Source organism: Patella vulgata, chromosome 9 (assembly GCF_932274485.2).
Source record: "Patella vulgata chromosome 9, xgPatVulg1.2, whole genome shotgun sequence".
Taxonomy (NCBI): Eukaryota; Metazoa; Mollusca; class Gastropoda; family Patellidae; genus Patella; species Patella vulgata.
The window spans coordinates 12,713,149-12,736,908 of NC_065887.2; the positions used below are offsets into that span (position 1 = coordinate 12,713,149).

Genomic DNA, 23,760 nt, shown 5'->3' on the forward strand with positions numbered 1-23,760 from the left:
TAGCACGTAATAATTTAACAATAAAATTCATTGTTGCATTAATTGGCCTCCAGAGATATCAATACGGATGAGAAAAAGGCAAACAGCAAAATCAATTTCAGAGCTAGGCGGTCAAATTAAAATAAGATTCCCCCGGAGTACTTATTCCAATCTATAGTATCACGAGAAAGTCCCGTGTTAGATCCCGGTGTTGGCCGTGGAAGTTCATCAGGATGTTCCCTTGCCAGTGGTCAGAACGAAGGGCCTGGCAAGGGACAAAGCATAGTCTTTCCGATGGGACGAAAATACCTGTGATCTTTTCTATATCAGCACCAGAATCGGAGACGGACTCCAAGGGTTAGCGCGGTTGGACAGGCGAAGTTCAAATATGAGTTGTCAATGGGAAATGCAATTTAAGAAATTTTTATAGAAAATTTTTCCCAAAACCAGCTTCACTCCGTAGAATCCGAAAGGGTGCTTCTACTGGGATGCAGAATTACGCTGCTCAGCTAGGAAAGGGGATACAATCAGTCTTTTCAATATTTCTACAGGCAGCGAAGGGATTGCAGACGAGTTATTTGCCCCTGAATTTGGTTATCTTGCTTAGTATGATATAATTAGGCATTTGGTCTCAGCTTCATCTTTTTTTGAAAGCAATTTTTCATGAGAGAGAGAGAGAGCGAGAGAGAGAGAGAGAGAGAGTGAAAGAGAGAGAAGAGTCGAAACCACACCAGTTGACTCAATGGCAAACCTTATGATACAACGCACACGCGCCAGCTATTCGCCCCCACGCCTAAATACGTGGTTCATTCATTCATGAACTCAAATAGTGTCCCGATTGAGAAAGATTATTTTAATAAATTTTAAAACAAAAAGCTCATGGAAATAAAGACTAAAAAAATATCATAGACAAAATGGAGGAATCTCAGAGGGCAGAGGTTGTGGCGGATACTTTGGTCTTATTAAAGGACAATATTGGTGCCAGTCATTATCACATATGTGATAAAACTGGTTAAACCCGTTCCAAATATTATTTTATCACAGCGATCATTGCTACGACAGATGAGTAATCAATGCTTCAACAATCGGAAGTGACGAACGCAAAAGGAAAACACGAGTTATCCCTCTATATAACTGATTTAAGTGACGAGTGATAACAGATACATGGGCCAATTTCTGCTCACTAATAATTCCTTCGAAGACCAAAAGTTGTTATATGAGACTGTAAGAGTATACATCTGACAATTCAAAAAAGTAATTGAATGTCATTAGATAAGAGAACACGTGAAAAATATTATAGAAACAGTCCGTACATTCACGTCTGTTTATTCATTCTATACATATAAAAACATGGTAATGCACGGACTTTTTCTATTTTTCTTTCATGTTCTCATGTGACAGTCAATTTTTTATGAATTGACAGATATACTTTTACAGTCCCACACAACAATATTGTCCTTTAAAAATGAGAAAAATCGTGGTGTCAGCGGTGATTTTAGGCGCATCTGGCCACCACTTTTGGAACAAGACTATATAGGCCTGGAATGAGCGCATGTGTGGTAATACATGACTACGAACACATGGCAAACCGTATGCTATACACCCGTGCATGGGATTTGATGATATATTTGGACCAAACACACATTTAAACTATTTAACTATCACGCGTTTGATTCAAATCCCTCTGGAAATATTTTACTCGGAAGACAACTATCCCAAGTTGTGAATATCCACTTTAAGCAGCCTTGCTTGTCAGGTGACTTGTTTGAGGGGGGGGGGGGGGGGGTACATTATACAAGTATGTCTTGGAATATCATCTGGCAAAATCTTTTTCCTACTTTTAATCCAAAATCTGCAGTACTTTTAAGTCTCTCACTTTTCTGACTACTGATAGTTACTATTACATGTAGTTCTTTCCAATAATATTGGAGTTCTTTCCCTTGTGTTCATTCCTTTTGTTATGAGTCATTTCCCTTTATTAAATAACACCTTTGACCTTCTGGTGAGAGGTGAAACTAAGATGGAGTCGTTAATGAGTTAGAAATGAAATGAAATGGAGTTTAACGTCCTACTGTTCTGCTCCTAACCTGGGCTAATGAAGACGGGCATACGCCATACAGTGTGCTATGAGGGAAATTTTGCCCGGACAGCGGCACTACGGCCTACTCTTATATCGAATTCCAACTGCCAAGGGATCTTTTACGTGCACGCCAATGTGTACACGGGACCTCGGTTTTTCGTCCCATCCGAACGACTAGACAGCTTTCCTTGTCAGCCCCTCCGTCCTGCATCACTGACAAGGGAGAACCACGCCGGAAAATCTGGATGAACTTTCTCGGCCAATGCAGGGATCGAACACCCGACCTCCATGCTAGCGAGCTAGCGTCTTACCCACTTAGCCACATGATCCCCGTTAATGAGTTAGCTTAGAGAATATTACTGAAGTATTAATCCATCAACATCAGAATGACACCCCATTAACTGATCCAAACACCACTACATCTAGCCATTCGATCAACAAAATCAAACATTTCCTACGTCATTCAAGCGAACATGCTGCCAGTTAGTGATCCCCTTACATTTTTATCCTGTGCGCGACTCAAGGGTATTTTCAGGAAACCCAGTATTTTCTATTTGGAGTAGATGTCTCTAATTTCCATTTATATATCAAATTATTGGAAATAACCACCTTATAATTAGTCTCATCGGTATACATCTTTAATTAATTGAGTATCAAAATTCAACATAAATTATGTTCTTGGCATAGGAGTCTCTAATTTATTAAAACGCTCAATGGCACGCCAAGTATTATCCCAAAACTGTCTCATCTGAGAATATTTAGCCAATATAAACATATAATTGTTGACCTCGGATGTAGTGTCACGTTCCTTCATATTCTCATACGCATGGTGGCTAGCCATTTTAGTAAATGGTATATTTGCTTGTAGATTAAGAATTCCTGTGACGTAAAGATCATCCACCCAATAATATTTCATTTTTCTTGACACATTTAGAAATCGAGCAGCTACATCCGGTGTTATAATGTATGCGAATCCCTCGCAATATCTCGGATATAGACCAAACGGGTAGTCTTTCTCCGGGACGTACCATTTGTCTCGCCTGTCACGCACTGGCCGATGAAAGTAATACGGAGAACAATATAAAAAACGATTGGTTGGTTTAGTCACGTGTAGGTAGTCCACCATATTGTACAAATTGACCATTGTATCATCATCAGCTTTAAGTATGTATTTCACATCCGGGCAATTATGTGTAATCCACGATAAAGCCATTATATGTTTGTAAGTTAAATTTCTATAACTATCAACAAAATCACCCTGGACTATATCTCCATGCGCTCTCGCCTCTGTTTCAATTTCTTGTTGAAGTTTTTGATTGAACGTTGCGCCTAAAACAAAGATGGCGGCTATGAGCTCGCCTCGTATATTTTTAACCTGACCCCAAGTATTTCGAATTAAAACACGTTCTTTTCTTTTCTCTGTTGCACTGTGAATAAAAGCTACGACATACAGTTTATTCTGTTCACAAACCTTAGAATTAAGAACATAATTAAAATTATGATGGTTGAGAAGGTCGTTCATCTCGTCGTCAGCAGCTGTGAAAAAAACAGTTATGTTTTGATTTAAAGTTTGTGTGGGTGAATCGTGACGAGGGCTATTATGCAATTGTTTTGGTTGTTGTACACTGACGCGACGCCATGAATTGTTTTTATCTGAATTGTTAAACGCTAGACCAGAAATTGCTGCATTTTCAAGAATTGTTAAAACTTCTATTGATTTTTTCACCTTAGAATTAAGTCGATTGACCGCCGACGTTTCATTCTTGATCACACTTTGATGAGATTTTTTGATGGAAGTGAGTCTTAAATCATTATGGAGCGGGCTTCCAATCACATAAATTACCAGGAGAACTCGGATTAAGAATAAAATAAATAAACAAGCTACTGTCAATAAACAAGAACGCCTGGAACTAACCAATCGGAAATATCTGGCAAGCATCAACCCCATCCTTTTAAAGCTCAAAATCTGTAAAAGAAACTTGGACAATATATAACTTGTTTGATGTCTTTATCGTTAATAAAACATTGAAACCACCGGCTAGATCTAATTCTTAAGGCCAACTCAATATTTCGTCAATGTCGCTGAGATGTAAATAAGGTTAGGACACGTGGTTGTTGGCGAGATTGTAGGTAAGGGTTAGGTCCAGGGTTAGGGCTGGGATTAGCGCTAGCCCTGTTTGTATCTCGTGACCTTTGACCAAACTTGAAGTTAGCCTTATGAAATAGATCTAACCTGATACCACCACAACTAAATTTATTTTAGTACATGGTTACAGAGCCCTCTTTATTCACGTGAGAGCACTCTAATAGCAAGACCTTACTATATGCAACATAACTTACAGGCTATCGGGGACACATCCGTCTAGTCGTTCGGATGGGACGAAAAACCGAGGGCCCGTGTACACATTGGCGTGCACGTAAAAGATCCCTCGGCAATTGGAATTCTATATATGAGTAGGCCGTAGCGCCGCTGTCCGTGTGTATTCCCGTCTTCATTAGCCCAGTCGGAGCAGAACAGTGGGGCGTTAAACCCCATTTCATTTCAGCTCATTTCGCTATCGGTGACTATATTTAGAGATCCACGCCTAAACATATAATTCGTTTAAGGAAAGTGAGCCAAGATGACTCTTTGGGTAAGGCACTATCTCAATAAACAGGTTATCTTTGGTTCCATCCCGGTCTTGGTCGAGAAAGTTCCTCGGGTTTGTTTGTAATGTCAGGATGGTGGATGTTGCTAGGAAGGAATAACGGTCTACTCATTCGGATGAAACGAAATTTCGATGTCCTTTGTAAATACTCATACTTTCAAAGATGGTGGGATTCGCTGCTGGTGGGCGTAAAGTATATGATTAACCAGCACAACCCCAGGACTCTGAGAATACCCGCGAGATTGGACAGGCGATTATACTCCTTGGGGTCGGAAACACAACGTATAACTCAATGACAGACCATATGGTTTAAAGCGCACGTTCACCCTCCCCCCAATACAAAACTGACAACTACATGGCTTATATTTGGAAAAAATACTTACTAAAGATATCCAGTCTGTTCGCAATCGGTCAATAATTAATTTCTGCCGTATACGTGGAATCTTTCTTTTACACTATATACACATAACGCATTATATATTTACAATAATCCACGACTGCAGTTTCATACAGATGGCTACAATAACAGAAGTACATCGACCGTTCTTAAGCCTTTGTTCAACAGGCTGTTGTATATAATTTTAACAGATATCGTCTTATAAATAAATATTTTATTCTAAGTTAATCAATAAGGCCACTACTTACACGGTATATACTAATATATATGTACACAACGGTCGATGTACGTCTAATAGTCTAATATTATATATATATATAATATATCGACCGTTGTGTACATATATATATATATCAATAATTAATTTAACTCCAACAGACGAAAATCAAAGTAAGAACATTTGATTGCTCCGTAGCTTCATCACTGCTGATTTGGGCCAGGCATAGAAATGAAAATGAAATGGAATGGGTTTTAACTCTTAATTTTCGGCTCCGACTGGGTTAATGAAGAGATTGCCAACTGCCAAGGTTTCTTTTACGTTCACGCCAATGTATATACGGAACTTCGTCTTTTTGTAACATCCGAAGGACTAGACACTGTCCTTCTCAGCCCCCCACTCCCTTGTCCTGCATCAATGACGAGGAGAACCGCGTTGGAAAATCCAGAGGAACTATCTTACCCCTCACTGGGAGCGAACCTGAGACCACCTAGTTAGCGATCCAGCGTCTTAATCACTGAGCCACCGCGGCGCCCAGACATAGAATCTTTCCTGAGCAGCTTTCTCCTACTGTTTGTACGTCGTGATGTGAACTGAAATGGTGTTTAACTTTCTCCTGTTCTGTATCATTCAGGCTAATGATGACGGGTTTACGATACTTAACCAAAACGATACTTCCAATGCCTAAACGTTTAACTGGATTATGGGAGAGAGAGAGAGAGAGAGAGAGAGAGAGAGAGATTCCTCTTCCCAACTCTTACAGGTCAGAGTTCTCTATATAAAAGATTTGAACCTAATAAACCACGTGTTTACCAAAGGAATTCATAACTCTACATACCTCATAGAATTACATGAAAAATGTACAACTGTTAAACTAATTAGCTTTTTTAACTATTAAAAAAAATCCTATGACGTCAATATTGAAATACGAAACTGTGTATTACCTGTCTAAAGAGTTAATTTTAAAAAGCAACAGCTGTGGTGACGAATTACCCACTTGTTGCCATCGATCTGGGAAACCTACCATGGTACATTAAAGGGAGGTAATTGGCTAATTGCTTATACATATACGTATTACGACCTCGTCTGTAAAATCTGGCTGGGGGTAGGGGCCATGGACGTGGCGAGACCTTTGTGACAGTAGTAAGAACGTGGTGGGCTCATGGTAGGATGGTGGGGAGCGTGCTTTAAAAGAAATTGTGGCGATAGCGTAGTGAGCTCGGGAATTGCTAAGTGCAGCGTACTTAAAGCGGAGAGAATGGCCACACCCTCAGTATGCGCGCCGCGTCTCAACAAAGCTCTTTCTGTGACTAACAGACCGTGCCACGCTCTCAACACGATCCTAAGCTTGTCCTAAAGCCCCCTTCACACAAAACAAGGTCATTGCTGTGCGCTCATCAAGCCGTAGAATTCTATAGAGCGTATTGAGCGGGTGGTAAAGTCGTGGTGCGAGCGTGATGGGCGTTATTCATTATTCATGAACACCCAGTCTAATTAAAATTTCGTTCCGTTTCATTTTTAGGTTATGTACTCAACTTCACAAAAAATGACAACTCGGAGCCCCCCCCCCTCCCTAAAACAACAACACAGGAACATCAGTGTTTAATTACATGTAGATTGACGATGATGAACACCAAGTAGGGTACTTTGACGAACCCCGAGCAGAAAAGATGTGGAACGGCATCGTGTCCTCGACAGCTTTTAATTTATTAAGTGAAATAATAATATATCGTTGATATATGGGAATGTATTTCTGTACAGCAGAGACGCGTATTCGCTTAATCGATGCGATATTTATTCAGCCACTCAGTAATTTCAGTTTTGCACAATTCGGGTTTAAAATGAAATGAAATGGGGGTTTAAAATACTTTTCTGAATCTAGCCAGGCTAATGAAGGCGCTGTCATTAAAAAAAAAAAACTATTATATGTATCACGCAACGAACTTATTTTCGTTCTTTTAAACATGCATCATACAAGAGCTAAATCTGCCTATTGCAGGTCTATATTTGGGCCTGAAATGTTATCTAAATTATTAATTAGACATTAATTGACTTATCCAGACCATAATCAACTCTCCATGTCATCGCTAGCCTGCGATATTTACTGGATCTGAATACATTTTGTGATGGATAATTTAACGTAAAAATGGACAATCGTGACGACCAAGACTAGCCTAAAATTCAATGGCTAATATCTCGGTTCAGAGCGAAGCAATTTGACAGAAATTGTCAGCATATTCTGTTTTCATTATCTGTATTTTAAGTATTATAGCGAGAACTGTCAGTTCCTTATCTAATCTTACCTAATGCCCTTTTAATTAATAATAATTATTCATTTGGACAAAAATATTTATTTCCATCTCCATAAAGAGGTATTATAGATTTAAGACGAGGTATAATATAATAGTATTAGTTGTAAAAGTTGTATTGAAAGTATGCATTTACGACCTACTATTAACTCTATCGCTATGAAACGAAACAATAGATGTCAGGCATGTGTCCAGAAGGACCGGCGTGGGGGTCCGGAGAATATTATTTTCTTTCTTGCATTCACCGGCGAAAGCACGACGCATTGTAACCGTTTTGACCTTACCCCACTCTAATTCTATACATGTATGCAGCTAAATGAGCAGAAATCACCTAGACCTCACGCCAAACAACCTTGAACTTCCACTGCAATCTGGTTAAAACACAGATCCTATTTCGTTTCGTTTTTATAGTTCAAAATTTCGTTTTACTTGTCTTTACTACACTTGGATCTGAAAGAGTTGTTATTTAACTCGTGTTCTGAATGGTGTCAGGGATAAGCAATGAAACGGTCTGTCACGACGAGCTTTAGGCGTGTTTTGCACGGAACTGTGGGTAATCCACTAGTAAAATCAATGCTGATTGGTTAATTAAATGTCTGACATCATAGGGTCATAAGTCGGTCTTTTGACCCCTGACGTGACCTATCGCTATAACTTGTCAGATCTTCATGTAGTGTAGGCCATCGAAAGTATAAAAAAACGAAACAAAATATTGATCGGTATTTTAATCAAATTGACTTCCACTGCTGACATTCCAGGACACGCCCCTGGATGTCCGATTCAGACGTTGACATTCCTTCAAAAGTTTCGCAATAATACACGTTCAAGACTAGTTGATTACATATGTAAAGATCAACAATCGGTGGTAATTCTAGCGCCGGATATGTCGATATTCTACCATCGCACAGGCACAAAATTACATAAAACACGAAACGACCAGTATCACGGACTGCGCACTAATAGACACCTTTTATGTCGCAGTTGGTTCCATAAACGATTGTGATCTTTTATTCAGTTCCTTTACGTCTTCAAGTAAATTCTGTATTTCTTTCTGTCGCATTTCGGATTGCTTACATGCCCGGCTTAAAGTTCCTACAAACGTCGTTTCCCTACTGGACTGTGGTTCTGGACTTGCCGCATTCAGTATTATATTTGGCATATCGACCACTATGCGAATCCTTGATGAAGCATCGTCAGAAGCATTTTCACAATCTCTGTCACTATCGTGATCATAATTATCGTCAGAATCCAATAAATATGTTTCGAAAATATCACTTTTCTTAGTAGGCCTATTTCTGTAGATTGGCTTTTTTGTTTGGAACGATAAGGCGCTATCAGATTTGTACAACATTTTTGGTAATGGTTTCGAACGTCTTGGAGTAACCGTTACATGGGAATCTTTGGTGGACTTGATTCGTTGGGACTTCCCTGTCGTTTTGATCGAATTGACGCTCCGGTCGGTTGTAGGAGGCATGCTGCACAAAAAGAAATGCTTATTCAAATAATCAACGTCGATTCTGTCCCCGTCAGTGAGAGACTCAAATTTTAGTCTATGTGATTTCAAAGAACGGGGACGAGGACTTTCGGATACAAGGGGACGTAATCTATGCCGTGTAGTCACCTTCTGGGCAGGGCTATACTTCAAACTCTTCAATGTATGGCTTTGGACTGCTAGTTCCTCTTGTCTCCCGGCTTTACGTCCGATCGATGGTATGGTTGGTCGGACCTGAAGGGGAATCCTAGAAAGGTTTATTCTTACGGTTTCATTGACTCTTTGTTTTTCGCTTAAAAATGATGGACTACCTTTCGTTATCAGTTTGTTTCGCCTTGGTTTAACGGGGTCTAACAACTTTTTACCTTGTACAAGAGGTGGCAGGGGTGGCAAAGGACTGGACTGTTCAGGTTTTATGTTATTAAAGGAAGTCACCATACATCGTTTCGGCGGCTTAAAGAACCCGTTGCTGGCTTGATATTCCATTTTTAATCGGTATCTTTCACTTTCCTGCGTAAGTGGAGCTAAACCAAATCTTTCGACATCTTTGGACAACTTTGCCTGTTCTTGTACTAAGGCCTGATCTCGAAGATAAGACGGACGATCTACATACACCGATTGGTGACCATCCGTGTCACGTGAATCCATCAAACAATCCCGTTTAATTATCACAGCTCTTTCCATAAACCTGAAATATATTTAAAAAAAAAGAAAGAAATTAAAGACGCCGTAAGTCTGCCTATTGCGGGTCTTTTTTCTGACCCTAAGTGTTATATGAATTTTTATTTATAACGGAAGGGTTTAACGTCCACTCGACACAAACTAGGTCATTTCGATGCTAACATATGTTTCATTTTCATTTCAATAATTCGGTAGCAGTGGGTGGAAACTGTAGAAAATCCACAAGATTGGTCAGAAGAAGCCTACTCTTTGTCATGTACAAGCGAGGAGTCGACAACCATACGATTTGCCCCCCCCCCCCACCAAAAGACTCTCCCCCCCCAAAAAAAAAACCCCCCAAAAAACAAACAAAAAACAAACAAAAAATAAACAAAAAACCAAAAAAAAAACCAAAAAGAAACCCAACAAAAAAACAAAGAAAAAAAACAAAAAGAAGAAGAACAACAACACAAAAACCAAAAAAAACGAAAAACAATAAAACCCCGAACATGACAAGCCACCATTCAACTATCTGGGCCTTCAAAGGGCTGCGATTGTTAGGTGATTGTAGCATAACACGGTGATTTAAGAGTTAAACGATGAAATAGAAAACCGAGACTGGAGACTTCGTCTCTATTGCCAAGCACCGTTTATACCAAGCTTTACGCTATATTTAGTCAAAACTTCAAACACTCTTAACGCGGTTAATATGTAATTTCGGACTATAAACAAACAATTCGCACATCTTGTCAAAACTACAAACAGTGATAACTTGGCCCAGAATAAAGTAATTGGAATGAAATTTTCAATAAATTCATTTTGCATTATCTTTTTTTGAACTATTATAGTAAAAACGACCAGCTCTTTATCTAAATCTTACATCGATATGGGGATGAAGTTGTCATATCATCAATATATTTATAATGAAAAGCAACAGATACACATGATCTGTCTCTTTCTTTGCACCTAAAGCGGAGAAGGTACTGCTGGAGGGGGTCACGGTGGCTAAGTAGGTAAGACGCTGGCTCGCTAGCCTGGAGTTCGGATGTTCGATCCCTGCATTGGCCGAGAAAGTTCATCAAGATTTTCCGGCGTCGTTCCCCTTGTTCTGATGGGACAAAAACCGAGGTCCCGTGTACAAATTGGCGTGCACGTAAACGATCCCTTGAATATGCCGTAGTGCCGCTGTCCGGGCATAATTTCCCTCATAGCACACTGTATGGCGTATGCCAGTTTTCATTAACCCAGTTCGGAGCAGAACAGTAGGACGTTAAACCCCATTTCATTTCTACTGGCGAATCTTATAAACAACGTTGGGGCCAGCAAAGATCCCTGCGACCGACCGGTTTGGTTTTTAACAATTCGTATATTTTTACAAGAATACCGCTCGTCTTATAAAAACCATCAAACCTAAAAACCTAAATATTTATTCAAAGACTTCTTACCCCATCCATTGACTAGTCATCGTCATAATTCCTTCTACAGAATTATCATAAGATTATAACAAAAATATGGATCCACTACAAATAACATTTATAACGTGCCCTTGATCCTGTCACCAGCCTGGTAACACAATATATAGATATATATGAATTTATAAATACAGAAATATGATTTCCACTTAGACGTATGTGAATCTAACAACAATATATATCGTTCATACAAACAATACACATGTCATACATTTGTAACACAAAACATTAGAATGTCCTTAAAACCCGTTCACCTTATTCTTTATTCACGACCTTGTATTATAAGCAATTGTAAGCAACTTTTATTTGTTGGGTCGGCTTTGAATATGCGAGAAAAAAGAAAGTAATTTAAATCTATATATTTTCCAGTGTATAAAGGTGTCTTAACAACGTGAGGATCATTTTTATGCTATTATAACCCAAAGCTTCAAATTGTATATATATATCTCGATTTATTCTCCGCCGATATCATAAACGTATAAACCCAACCGGTATACCGGGCATTTTATATAAAAAATATATATAAAATCTTTTATTTTGTCATTCGGTATGTAATATCTATCGGATCAGTAATTCTATAATCTATTGTTTGGATATTTTGAGAATTTCAGTTTGAATACAATATTATTATTGATGGTAATAATAATAAAGGGAGATTACTCAGTGAAATTGGATTAATACTTTGTTATTATTCAGATTAATCATTGAATATACTTCTCGAGCATGCTAACATTATTGCGTCTGACTCGGTGTTGCCCTTCCGATTATTTAAAGTTTATTATAGTTCGTGCGTACACTCGAGCTTATCCGATTCACAACGACAGTTCGACGCCTTTCGTGTCAAATCTGCTTATAATTAAATGAAATGGGGGTTAACGTCCTACTGTTCTGCTCCGAAAAAGTCTGCTTATATATTATCGAAAACTAATTAATCTATACGTGATAAGTAGAATACCAATGCGTTTTCCATTGAAGGATTGGAGAAGCTGCTGTTGTTCTTGTTGTTTAACGTCCGCTTTCACCGATGGTGATATCGCAGACAAGTTGTCATCTTATTGTTGTTATTACCTAAGCTCCCGCTTTCTTTCGTGTGGGAGGAAACCGGTTTAACCGAAGTAAATCCAGCAGATTGAGAAGGCGCCCCATATCTCCCATCCACATCCATCAGGGATCGAAATCCCGACCGCAAGCCAGAGGAGATCATCGGATAAGTTGTTGCTTGTCTGGTTTTATTATCTCGTGTCCAAACCCAATATGGTTGCAACATGACTGACTGATGTACCTTTTAGCATGCAATGCGTTTTGTTGGTCTAGCTGATGTGTGTGTGTGTGGGGGGGGGGGGGTCTGGTACCTATTTCGCAGTTATGGTCATGTGCTTAAAAAAAACCCAGTCACTATACTGTAGCTGATAAAACTGAATGTTATATTCGGGTCAATATAGGCATCACAAAGCCCCATTGAAACCCCGATGTTTTCAAATTTTCCTCTGAAAAGGACCCCTCAGTTCTTAAACAAATATCCTGCGTACGCCACTGTTCGTCTGCGTCGTAAGTAGACTCAGTCTCATGATTCGCATTAAAGTCAGGGGCAATAACTCTGGAAATACTTGATAGAGACCACATTTACCTCAATACTAACCTTTTCTTAGAGTTGGACTATAAAGATCGGCGAACAGGGGCGGCGACAATCTGTATGCATTGATTTCTATTTTGAAAACATTTTGTTTTAAATTATAAGTAAATAACAGAAAGCTGTTACTGTCTCGTCTTAAAGATAATACCGTAAAGAGCCGCCGTGACTCAGTGAGTAACACCCTGGCTCACTAACCAGGTGGTGTCGGGTTCGTTTCCCGGTGTCGACCGAGAAAGTTGCCCAAGACGAGGTTTCCCAATTGGCAGTGGTGCATGCTGGACGGGGGCCTGGCAAGGAATGGAGACAAATGGGGTTTAACGTCCACTTGACATAAACTAGGTTATTTTGGGGCTAACATATGGTTCAATTTTACTTCAATACTTTGCTTGCGCGTAGGGGTCTTTAGCAGTGGGAGCAAAACGGAGGACCCGGAGAAAACAGACGAGGTTGGACAGGCGACCCTACTTCTTAACACGCACAACCGGAGAATCGAAACCTCACCTGCAGTTGACTGAATGACGAAACCTCACCAGTTGACTGAATGACGAAACCTCACAAGTTGACTGAATGACGGACCTAACAACCTTTCCGGTAAGGAATAGCGTCTACTAGTCTGGATGGAACCATAAAAGAACCCCCGACAGTTGGAATTCAAAATAAGAGTAGGCCGTAGCGCCGCTGTCTGGGCAAAATTTCCCTCATAGCACACTTATGCTTATATAGTCGGAGTCGGAGTCGGAGTAGAAAAGTAAGACGTTAAACCCCATTTTATTTCTTACCTTAAGTTCTACCATCAGATCTTATTTTAACCAAATCACTAATGGACTTAATCAACATAATCCTTGTATCATGTAGTTTTAGTACACAGTCGACTTAATCAACATATCATCTAGTTTAGTTTCTTCACACGTAAATTCCGCTGTGCCAGTTTGGTGATCGTAAAATGGATGACACAAAAATAAAACATCTAACTCGACGGACAGAATAGTTATAAATCATTACTACAGTACACCTCAATCGACTATAAAAATAATATGTCGTTCTTGTCTCAAGATGTTCGCACACAACGAGAGCCCTACAATAATACTAAAAACTGATAAGTTGATGGACACAATAAGCCGATAAACCTTCTGGATAAATACATTATCTCGACACAGAGATAAGACTCACCAATATTTCGGTTATATTCACTAACTTAACAACAACACTTTATCATATCCTTTATTTTATCATAAAAGTTGACATTAGGTTTATATTATCAAATGTGATCACACGATTGTCACAAGCCATTCAGGACACAGACAGAGAACTTTCTACTTGGAGAATAGAGCTCTGTTCTGAATGGCTGCCATATTGAAACTTTAGTGTATTATTTTCTTCCGGATTTTAATCCGGTTTACTAAAAAGTAAACGTATGAAAATGGAAGGGGAGTAAACTTATCGAAGTGACCTTAGAGAATTCGACTAAAATCGTCGATTAATGTCGGCCAGCTAGCTTCGTGTCTGTTGTAATTAATTGGAACTAATTGTAGACAGACAGTTTAAGTTTCGTATGTGTTACAAGCCTATTGATTTATAAGTATCATTTTTAAATATACGAAACAAAAATACGATATAAATATGTTGACTACTGAACAATCACAAATGAATGAGAAGTATAGTATGACAAAAACTTAAACTAAAATATTTATGAATAAAGACGTTTCATTGGTTGAGAGTTAAAATCCTTAAATGAATCTTAGCTCTTAGCCAATCAAGAAGAAGCCTTCTCAAAATATTTGAGTTTAAGCATACCTTTGTCATGTACGGCTACTAATGATTAAATATGTATATTTTTCCTTTCGTTTATTCGGCTGGTCTTTTTGAAGTTGTGTGATCAACGCAATATTTTTATTTAGACTGCTGGGTAGCACGTTACCTCGGGGCAATGGCCCATCAGAGGAGAGGATTTAACGTCCACGTTACACAAACTAGGTCATTTCGGGACCAGCATATGGTTCAATTTTATTTTTTTATTTCAGAAATTCGCTTGCGCGTAGGGGTCTTCAACAGTGGGAGGAAACCGGAGGACCCGGAGAAAACCCACGAGGTTGGAAGGCGGCCCTACCCCGGGGAATCGAAACCACGCCATTATATCTAGTCATTTTCCCATGTATCAAATAATTAGATATATCTTTCAAGATAAATAAATAAGGAATTCGTCAAGTAGCAAAAGGTATTTCGGGTTCCTAGTCTATTAGCCCCCCCCCCCCGATAAAAAACCAAACCCTGACTTTATCTACCCAGTAATTTGCCATCTTTCAAGATAAATAAATAATAAAATCGTTAACTTACAGCTGATCTCCATATGAACTGAAGGTAGTTTAGCTATTTGCCAATATGAGGGTAAACGTTTCCGCCTAAGGAGCACTAATTGTTTCAATTATCATCATTGATTATCTAGACGTATGTCATGACAACGATTATCATATTTACACTAATAGATGTCCTTAGTATTAACGGGGGTTGAATGGCCGAATGGTTAGAGCAATGGTTCTCAACTTTTTTTTGCCAACGGTACACCTTGGAACACATGAAAAAATAGCGGCACACCTGGCTTAATATATATGAAAAAATATTTGAATTTTGCAAAATAAAAACATGGTAAGTTATAGACGACATACAACCGTAGACACAGACTAGTCATAAACACATAGGATGACTAAAACTAAATAAAGAAAAACACATCTATGAACTTACTTTATTGCAGTGTTTCGAATTTCATATCAGTCAAATAGCTGGCTTCTTTAGTGAATAATTTTCATAGTGTGCCGTCAAAATTTCGCGGCACACTTAGAAAGATCTTGCGACACACCGGTTGAGAATCACTGGGTTAGAGCATGCGCGCTGTATCATACGGTCTGTCATTGAGTCAACTAGTGTGGTTTCGATTCCCCAGTTGTATGTGACAAGGAATAGGCTCGCCTGTCCAACATGGTGGGTTTTCTCCGGGACCCCCCGGTTTCCTCCGACTGCTAAAGACCCCTACGCGCAAAATAAACTAAACATAGTTTTCTATATTCCAACTAGCCATGGTTTTCTATATATTCAAACTAATCAGTTTTATATGCAAACTAACCATAGACGCACATTATAAGCATTCTACTGAACCGCATGAAAACCACTTTTTTGTATAATGTGTGCGACGTCAAATAAACCTTAAACCGCCTATATATCAATTAGATGGTTTGGTAAATCAGTCTCAAATTTTGCATACATTCCAATTCGCTTTAATCTGACAATATCCCTTTAAAGAAACCATACTCCTTTAAAAGAAAATAAGCAAAACACTTCTCGCTTTCAAGTGCAGGTCGTTATCTCATTATTCGATTAATCGATTCTAACCCATTGTTATCCTGAATAATGTCATCAATGTTATTCAAGAAAGAACTAGGGTAATTTTAAGCTTTTTATTATTATCAGTATGACAATGATCACCAGTAATCTATATTAAGCTTTTCCAGTAAATAATCGCACTCTTTGACTGAATTCAATATAAAATTATAATAATTCTTTTTCTAAAGTCTTTTAAAAGAGGTAAACCTTCATCATACATGCAATGACTATCTTAAAGTGGTAAGATGTGAGAAATATATTAAATTTTATATACCATATGCAATCAAATTACTCTTACGAATTACGCATCCAAAAGGATCCAAAAGCGATTAGCTTTGCACTTTGATATGATCATTTCATCCTTTAAAGATGCCTTATGTAAGACCTAAATCTACCTAATGCAAAAAATTTCGTTAGGCCTCAAATCATTAATTAGACATTTATTCACGTGTCAAGTCCATAAACCACTCTCTAGGTCATCGGATGGGTTTAGTTTTCAATGGATTCAACCACGATTGTCAGTTAATAATTTAATTAAAAAATGGATAATCGAGACTTTATTTATCATCGTAAAAACGGTAGAAATGTCAATCGAGACTACACTGGAGTGGTCATAACTCCGATCAGAATGACATTTTCAACATATTCCCCATTGATTATCAATTTTTTAACTATTATAGCGAGAACATTAATTAGTTTCTATTTCGTTTACGCCATCATCTAAAGTAATAATAATTCCACTGTGTTTTCCATATGAGCCAAATTATTACGTTTGTATGTTCTCAATAATATGATAATAAATTGGGGGAATCCCAGATTTCTTTCCCCACGGGTCTTCGAAATAAAACAGGGTTTAATGTCCTACCTTTCTGCACCGACTGGGCTAATGAAGACGGTATGGGTCTTCGAACACATTCCATGTTAACACAGATGAAAAGAATAAACGGTTCTACTTATAATGCATGGAAAGAAATTTAGCTTGAAGATATTGATTCGTTAAAGAAAGTATACATGTAAGTATTTACACAATTATATCGGAAATGGTAGAAAATGACGAACTACCTACAATGACTATTTACAGAATCGATCCACTTCCATTTTTTAGACCCACCTACCACTTTACCAGGAAGAAATAAAATGGCCATTGTTCTCTTGTCAAGACCGTTAGAAGCTTTAAAGGAACGGTTTCTTTGATTCACAAGAGCTTTACGCTTTAACCAATTGTGCTAATGAATCTGAGAACACGGCTTGTTTACTGAGAGAAATTTGCCACTTATTTCAATTTGTAACTGCCAGCGATATTTATTAAGGTTTTACCAACTGTTTTTTATACCATACGAACGACTAGGCACCTTTCTCTGCAGGGCCAAACTACACCGACATTGCAAGAAATAGACAACAAATTCAAGAAGCTTTAATTATAGAACTTCTTTTTTAAAAATCGAGAATAACGCAATACCTAACTATCCCAGAGGAAATCAGTTTTACGCAGTGACAGGTAATACATATAGATATAAATTATTAAGTTTTAATAAATCTATAAAGTTAAGCCTATAGAATTAAAAATATCATCTCAAAGAGAGTAGCCTATATACAGCAGATTGTATAGATTTATTAAAATTAAATTTGTTTTACACAATGAAAGGCAACACATATACAGTTATAATAAATTATATCATTTCTATAAAGTTATAGAATTAAAAAATATCAGCTCAGACTGGTTATCCTATATACAACAGATTGTATAGATTTATGAAATATTTCAATACACATAATATATTTTATATCTAATAAAATGAAATGAATGATTGCTATATTAAAACACGGTGTTATTAGAATATTATATAAGAGAAGTTATATCTGGGGTTTCACTAGAGGCGTACTGGCTGGGTAGACAGAGTAAGTGGTGTTTGCAGAAACAAAGGAAATTGGAAATGGGTGATAAGACTCGAATCCGGTGGAATTTCCAACCAGGGTATAGGGGTGGGTGTGGCTATGTGCCCTCTGTTCCGAAAAAGCGCCCTCTCAATGTACGTACATGCACCATTGATCAATCCTCCTTGTTCGTTGGCTTTAGTCCTCAGTTGGACAGGAAACCAGTTAACGCCACTGGTGATCATATTTAATTTCCTCTGATTTTGGTATCGATTTTAAAAAGTTTGCTGTTTGCAACCATTTATGATCATAATTCCGCAGTTATCCCAGGATTAAAATTGTCAGTGCAGACTGGGTAGCTATATGCCCCCAGAACAACTGATTTCGTTGGGCCCCATCGCGGTGAAGAATAAGTGGCATGACGAGAAAACGAAACTAGTTTGCACCTCACTCCTTTAGATCGTTTCTCTCTTAGATTGAGGCCATTATTTTTTTTCAGTGGATACGAAGATGAAGTTTAGTTATTTCGAAAAAAATAATATATGACAAATTATCTCTTTCCAAGTTTGGCGCTCTGACAACAGATGAGTAGTAACTCTACTTGTTGCCCTGGCCCAAACAAAATGTGTCGGATTTGGGCACACATTTCTGGAGAAAATGGCGGAGGCTCATATATTGGGAGATTTATTTTAGCCATTTCCATCAGTTCTGACCATACTGCAACCAAGAGCCTCAATGTTAAAGGAACCCCCCAAATTAGTTTTAAAAAGATAAATTATGATTTTGATTTATTATGTTGTGCCAAATAAATCTATCAACCATACGGATATACAAATTGCATTTGTGTGTGCGACGGACAATGACCAGAATATGCCTGTTTTTAATGTTGACATTACAGATTACTGATTTCCACTGATGACTTACAGATTAGATTTTACAGTCGGATTAATATTTCCATTCAAAATGCTTGTTTAGTTCTTGATTGTTGATAACTATATGTCCATGTTCACATCTTCGGGACTTAATCCGTTTGCTATATGGCTTTAGTTTCATTGACAGTCGGGGGGGGGGGTAGGGGGTTGGATGGCTAAATGGTTAACGTGTGCACGCTGTATCATAAAGTCTGTCATTGAGTCAACTGGTGTGGTTTCGATTCCCCGGTTGTACGTGACAAGGAGTAGGGTCGCCTGTCCAACCTAGTGGGTTTTCTCCGATTTCCTCCCACTGCTACAGTCCCCTACGCACAAGCGTATTATTGAAATAAAATTAAAACCATATGTTAGTCCCGAAATGTCCTAGTTTGTGTCGAGTGGAGGTTAAACCCCATCTCTCTCTCTCTCTCTCTCTCTCTCTCTCTCTCTCTCTCTCTTTTTATATATCAATGTCGGCTTAGTCTAAGGACGTACATTATTAAACATGGCAAGATACACATCTCGTAAAACAAAGGAGCCCATGATTAAATTTAGTCAGACATTCTTATTTTGTCAACCAAGGGAACGAATGACTGGTCCTTTAAGGCGTGTTTGATTACAACGAGTTGGAACCGATCGTTTCGTACATTCCTAGCAAAACATCAGCTAGAAATCGTTTGAGTAAGAACGTGTTATTCCTCGCGATTCCCAATATCAACATTTAACGATCGAGAATTCGGGTTCAAATTTAATGGAGTCGACTTGCTATCATTTATCAGAATTTATTTAATTAGATTAAATTATAGATTAAGGTAGGTCAACGCCCATTCGGTCAAGAATATTGTTGACAAGTGAACACCTTTCGTTATAGACATTTATCAACACAAAAATCATTGCGTTCCATTCAAATAATTTTATCGACAAATGGCTTGTGTAGTGAGTAAAGCTATTACTTATGCAGAAGATTATTAATGGAGCGACAAAAATGATGGCAGTTTCGCTTGATAACATAACTACTAATTGAATTCTAGATGCGTTCATCCAGCCTCCTCATGCAAAGGTCCGACTATTTGAAAACAAGTGTATTGTTGTGAATCTCGCAAAGATAATTATTGTACGATTTATCTTATCAGACCGACTATTTATTACGGTCATACACCCATATGACATTTTTACAAACAGGCTACACATACAATTAAATTCCTCTCTCACCAAGCATGAATGGTAAGACACGGGTTTGAGAGAATGCGTGCGCAGATTCTCTAAACTTATACCAAATCACAATAGCAGGCCGATACAAGTAGCGGAAACCTAGATAAACTGAAGAGTTGTGACGTTATGCTGACAGAAGAAGGATTGGTTGTTTGATTAACTGTAAATAAATCAACCACTTCGTAAAATTCTACTGTAAATAAAATATTCACCGTATCATTTACCGTATCATTAGTGCACGCAAAAGAGGACTCCGTATAGTTCGAATGAGAGGCGCCCAAACTCGGCACCTGATATTGCATACGAAAACATACCCCCCCTCCCCCCAAACCCAAACAACTACCCTTTATAATGCCAGTCTATTAAAAAGCATAAATATTGTTTTAACAAGCCTTAAAACTATTTCTCTCGCAATTTTATTGTAGCCGTGGGGTAATTCATTCGATTTCTTTCAGACCACAGCCGCATAACATACTGACTTCATTGTTTCCGCAACGGTGATTTGTTGAGTACACTCTTATTGTTTATATCTAGTCAAACAAAACGCTTCATTCCGCTAACACATCCAAGTGTTAAATTATATATATATTAAACTCCATTCCCAATTATTTTCGACGCCTGGGTCAAAATATGCATAAAACATAGGAAATATATATAAGGTAAGAATTTTCATTAACTTTCTTAAAAAAATTCCTTCCGGATTTGCAAGGCCAGCCGAGCCCGATCCACTCTACGTGAAGATGCCCGATGCTTTCGGAGATATTTCATTTCCCCTATATTTCATGGGGTTTCGTCGCGGAGGGCGGGGCGGGTGACATGGCCATGGGTTTTCTACGTATTTCGAAAGATATCGTATCCAATGATTTCAGTGATAAACACAATTCATTCTCTTTCATGCAATATCAGGCATAGAGTTCACAAAGCATTCTCAGACTTAAGTTAAGAATTTACTCAACTTCCAATCACTGTTTATGAAAAAAAATAATATGTATTTGATCCAGAAACACATAACTTTGCACATAGTTTCTAATTGATGTATTTGATTCAATAAACCAACAAAAGTTTTATAAAGGGATATAGTTTAGTTAACATAAGGCGAACAATTTTGAGTAAATTCGTAACTTAGTCTGAGAATGCTTTGTAAACTCAGGTCCTGTTCACGAGTCAATGCCTCAAATGGAATTGTTCTGTCCTTTTCTTTGTAAAGCTCAATGGAATTGTTCTGTCTTTTTCTTTGTAAAGCTCAATGGAATTGTTCTGTCCATGCAAACTCCTTTTCTTTGTAAAGCTCAGTAAAACCACTGATTCAAGGCGATTAATCTAGCCATAACAAACAAAACCCCCAACAATTGACACGCCAATAATTATGTAAAGATGCCGAGCAGCTTAATTTAATTAAAGAAAATATATATATTTTCATTCCTCTGAGTTGTTATCGGCTTATACGACTTTAAATAAGGATTTTCGTTAAGAATGGGTTCAAAAGAAAATTTGAACTTAAAGATATTTCTTGCTAAACGTGATGGTCTGCATAAATTACAACCAGAGAAGGACAAATCAGTTTTATATACTCTTCAAAAAAAGGTAGGGGATATTGAAATGCAAATACCTATGCAGGTTGTGATATGATAAATAATCATGGACACTTGACATGCTTTGAGAGTATGTTCACAGATGAAGAATTTATCGCCCCAACAGAACCACTGAGCTGCATGTGCGACACCTAATAGCGCCATACACGTGGGAGGGGTTCATTGTCAAATTTGACACTTCAAGGAAGGGTTGTTGAAAACTGCCGCTTGCTGGTTTATTCTATCCATGTTTGCTTTCCTATCGGTTCTTGCATAAGATTTACTGTCTAGCGTATCTTTGCTTTAGTGTGTTACGTTTAATTTGATCGGGAGACGCGTTCATCGACGTCAACGTCAACCAACAACACTGCAGGAATTGGCCGTGGCACTGCAAGAGGAGTGGGTCAGATTGCCCCAAATCGTGATTGGACGGTTGATTAGGAGCATGCCACGACGAAATGCTGAATGTCTGAGCATTGGTGGAGCATTACTCATTATTAAGACAAAAATCAAAAACGTCCATTTTCACTTTTCACAGTGTATCTCTTTGCGGGTGAAATGGGGGCGTCAAATAAGCCGTCCATATGAACTGTTTATGTTTATGTGTAGGCAATTGGCCTGTTATTAACATACACTGGTTACCTCTAATAAAAACAGCAGTGCATTTCCGCAGTTTTGTATTGTGTCTGAATATCCCCTCCTTTTTTTGAAGAGTATATTTCTTCCTCTTCTTCTTCCTCTTCTTCTTCCTCTTCTTCTTCTTGTCGGGCTTAACGAGGGGTTGGACGGCCGAATAGTTAGCACGTGCGCGCTGTATCATAAGGTCTGTCATTGAGTCCACTGGCGTGGTTTCGATTCGACGGTTGTACGTGACAAGGAGTATAGTATCGCCTGTCCAGCCTCGTGGGTTTTCTCAGGGTCCTCCGGTTTCCTCCCACTGCGAATTATTGAAATAAAATTGGACCATATGCTAGTACCCGAAATGACCTTCCCCCCTCTCTCTCTCTCTCTCTCTCTCTCTCTCTCTCTTTCTCTTGGGATTAACGCCCGCTTCTCCAAAGTGCGAAAGCGCAGTTATATCATTTGTTACCTTATTCATAACGGTACAACAAAAGTTATTAGAGGTGTAGATCGTGTTTCAGCAGCCATGGATGTTTATATCTTGGTAAGTATCAACTAGAAATATTTACTGTCTGGAGTAACTTATTGGCCCAGTGATCTGAACATTACTTTGGTCTACTGAGCATGACAGATAAACAATAAATACTGGATGGGAATCGGGTAACACTGACCTTCGTGAACCCGTTGAGTCTGTAAGAAACATATTGGAGATTAATTTAGCAGACTTCAGGACGATAACCTGAACTATTTAAAGATTGGAGAGTAGTGTTTTAGGTCCCACCCTGATGAAAAATGTTCCGACTCACGTCATTAAATATCGTCACGCGAACAACTGATCGATATTTCGGACCTTCACTCTTTCACCTGAACAGCCATTGCGATGACGCCAATAAATAGTTCAATTTATCTATTTATTTTATAAAATTCGTATGTTTTGCTAACATTTGTTTATATGTTAAGTTATTTCAATTTATAATGACGTGAACAAAATTGAAATTGAAGTCAGACTCTGATATTAAATTCATCTAAATAAATACTTATAACAACTCATGTAGAGCTTGGAATTTCAAAACATCAATTCACTGAGTTTGTTCACGGAGAATAAAATTGTCAAATTTCGTGACTGTTTTTTTTCTGTTAAACAACAAGAATAGAATTAATGTGCAACAAGAATGTAAAACCATTTACTTTGCTTTGTTCATTTTGATAGAGCTAAACCAATTAAGAATCCCAGCAGAATGTTTTTAAAGAAATGGTCCATTTAATTTATACCATGAATTAAGACAATAGTACAATAACTACATGTTA

The 23,760-nt window shown here is 38.2% G+C and overlaps 2 protein-coding genes across 3 annotated transcripts; both read right to left on the reverse strand.

Annotated features, from left to right (window-relative positions):
- Positions 1 to 646: 646 nt before the first annotated feature.
- LOC126831538 (beta-1,3-galactosyltransferase 5-like) lies at positions 647 to 4,224 on the reverse strand. The gene has a single exon (XM_050562078.2). It carries the CDS (start codon positions 4,005 to 4,007, stop codon positions 2,730 to 2,732), a length of 1,278 nt encoding a protein of 425 aa, XP_050418035.1. The 5' UTR covers positions 4,008 to 4,224; the 3' UTR covers positions 647 to 2,729.
- A 3,112-nt stretch (positions 4,225 to 7,336) lies between these two features.
- LOC126831671 (uncharacterized) lies at positions 7,337 to 17,207 on the reverse strand. Of its 2 annotated transcripts, none has more exons than XM_050562291.2 (2): positions 17,128 to 17,207; positions 7,337 to 9,810 (listed from the first exon to the last, which is right to left on the reverse strand). In XM_050562291.2, the coding sequence occupies exons 1-2, from the start codon at positions 17,175 to 17,177 to the stop codon at positions 8,601 to 8,603; spliced, it is 1,260 nt and encodes a 419-aa protein (XP_050418248.1). In that variant the 5' UTR covers positions 17,178 to 17,207; the 3' UTR covers positions 7,337 to 8,600. The 2 variants fall into 2 exon arrangements, with proteins under 2 accessions (XP_050418248.1, XP_050418249.1); XM_050562292.1 differs by lacking the exon at positions 17,128 to 17,207 and adding an exon at positions 11,228 to 11,348.
- Between the last annotated feature and the right edge of the window lie 6,553 nt (positions 17,208 to 23,760).

Bases quoted from the DNA above. Each gene is read 5' to 3' on its own strand.
- LOC126831538 (XM_050562078.2), bottom strand. From the start codon at position 4,007: ATGGGGTTGATGCTTGCCAGATATTTCCGATTGGTTAGTTCCAGGCGT.
- LOC126831671 (XM_050562291.2), bottom strand. From the start codon at position 17,177: ATGTGTTCGAAGACCCATACCGTCTTCATTAGCCCAGTCGGTGCAGAA. The intron at 9,811-17,127 runs GTAGGACATTAA...AATATATTTCAG, and splicing joins AGCCCAGTCGGTGCAGAAAG to GTTTATGGAAAGAGCTGTGA.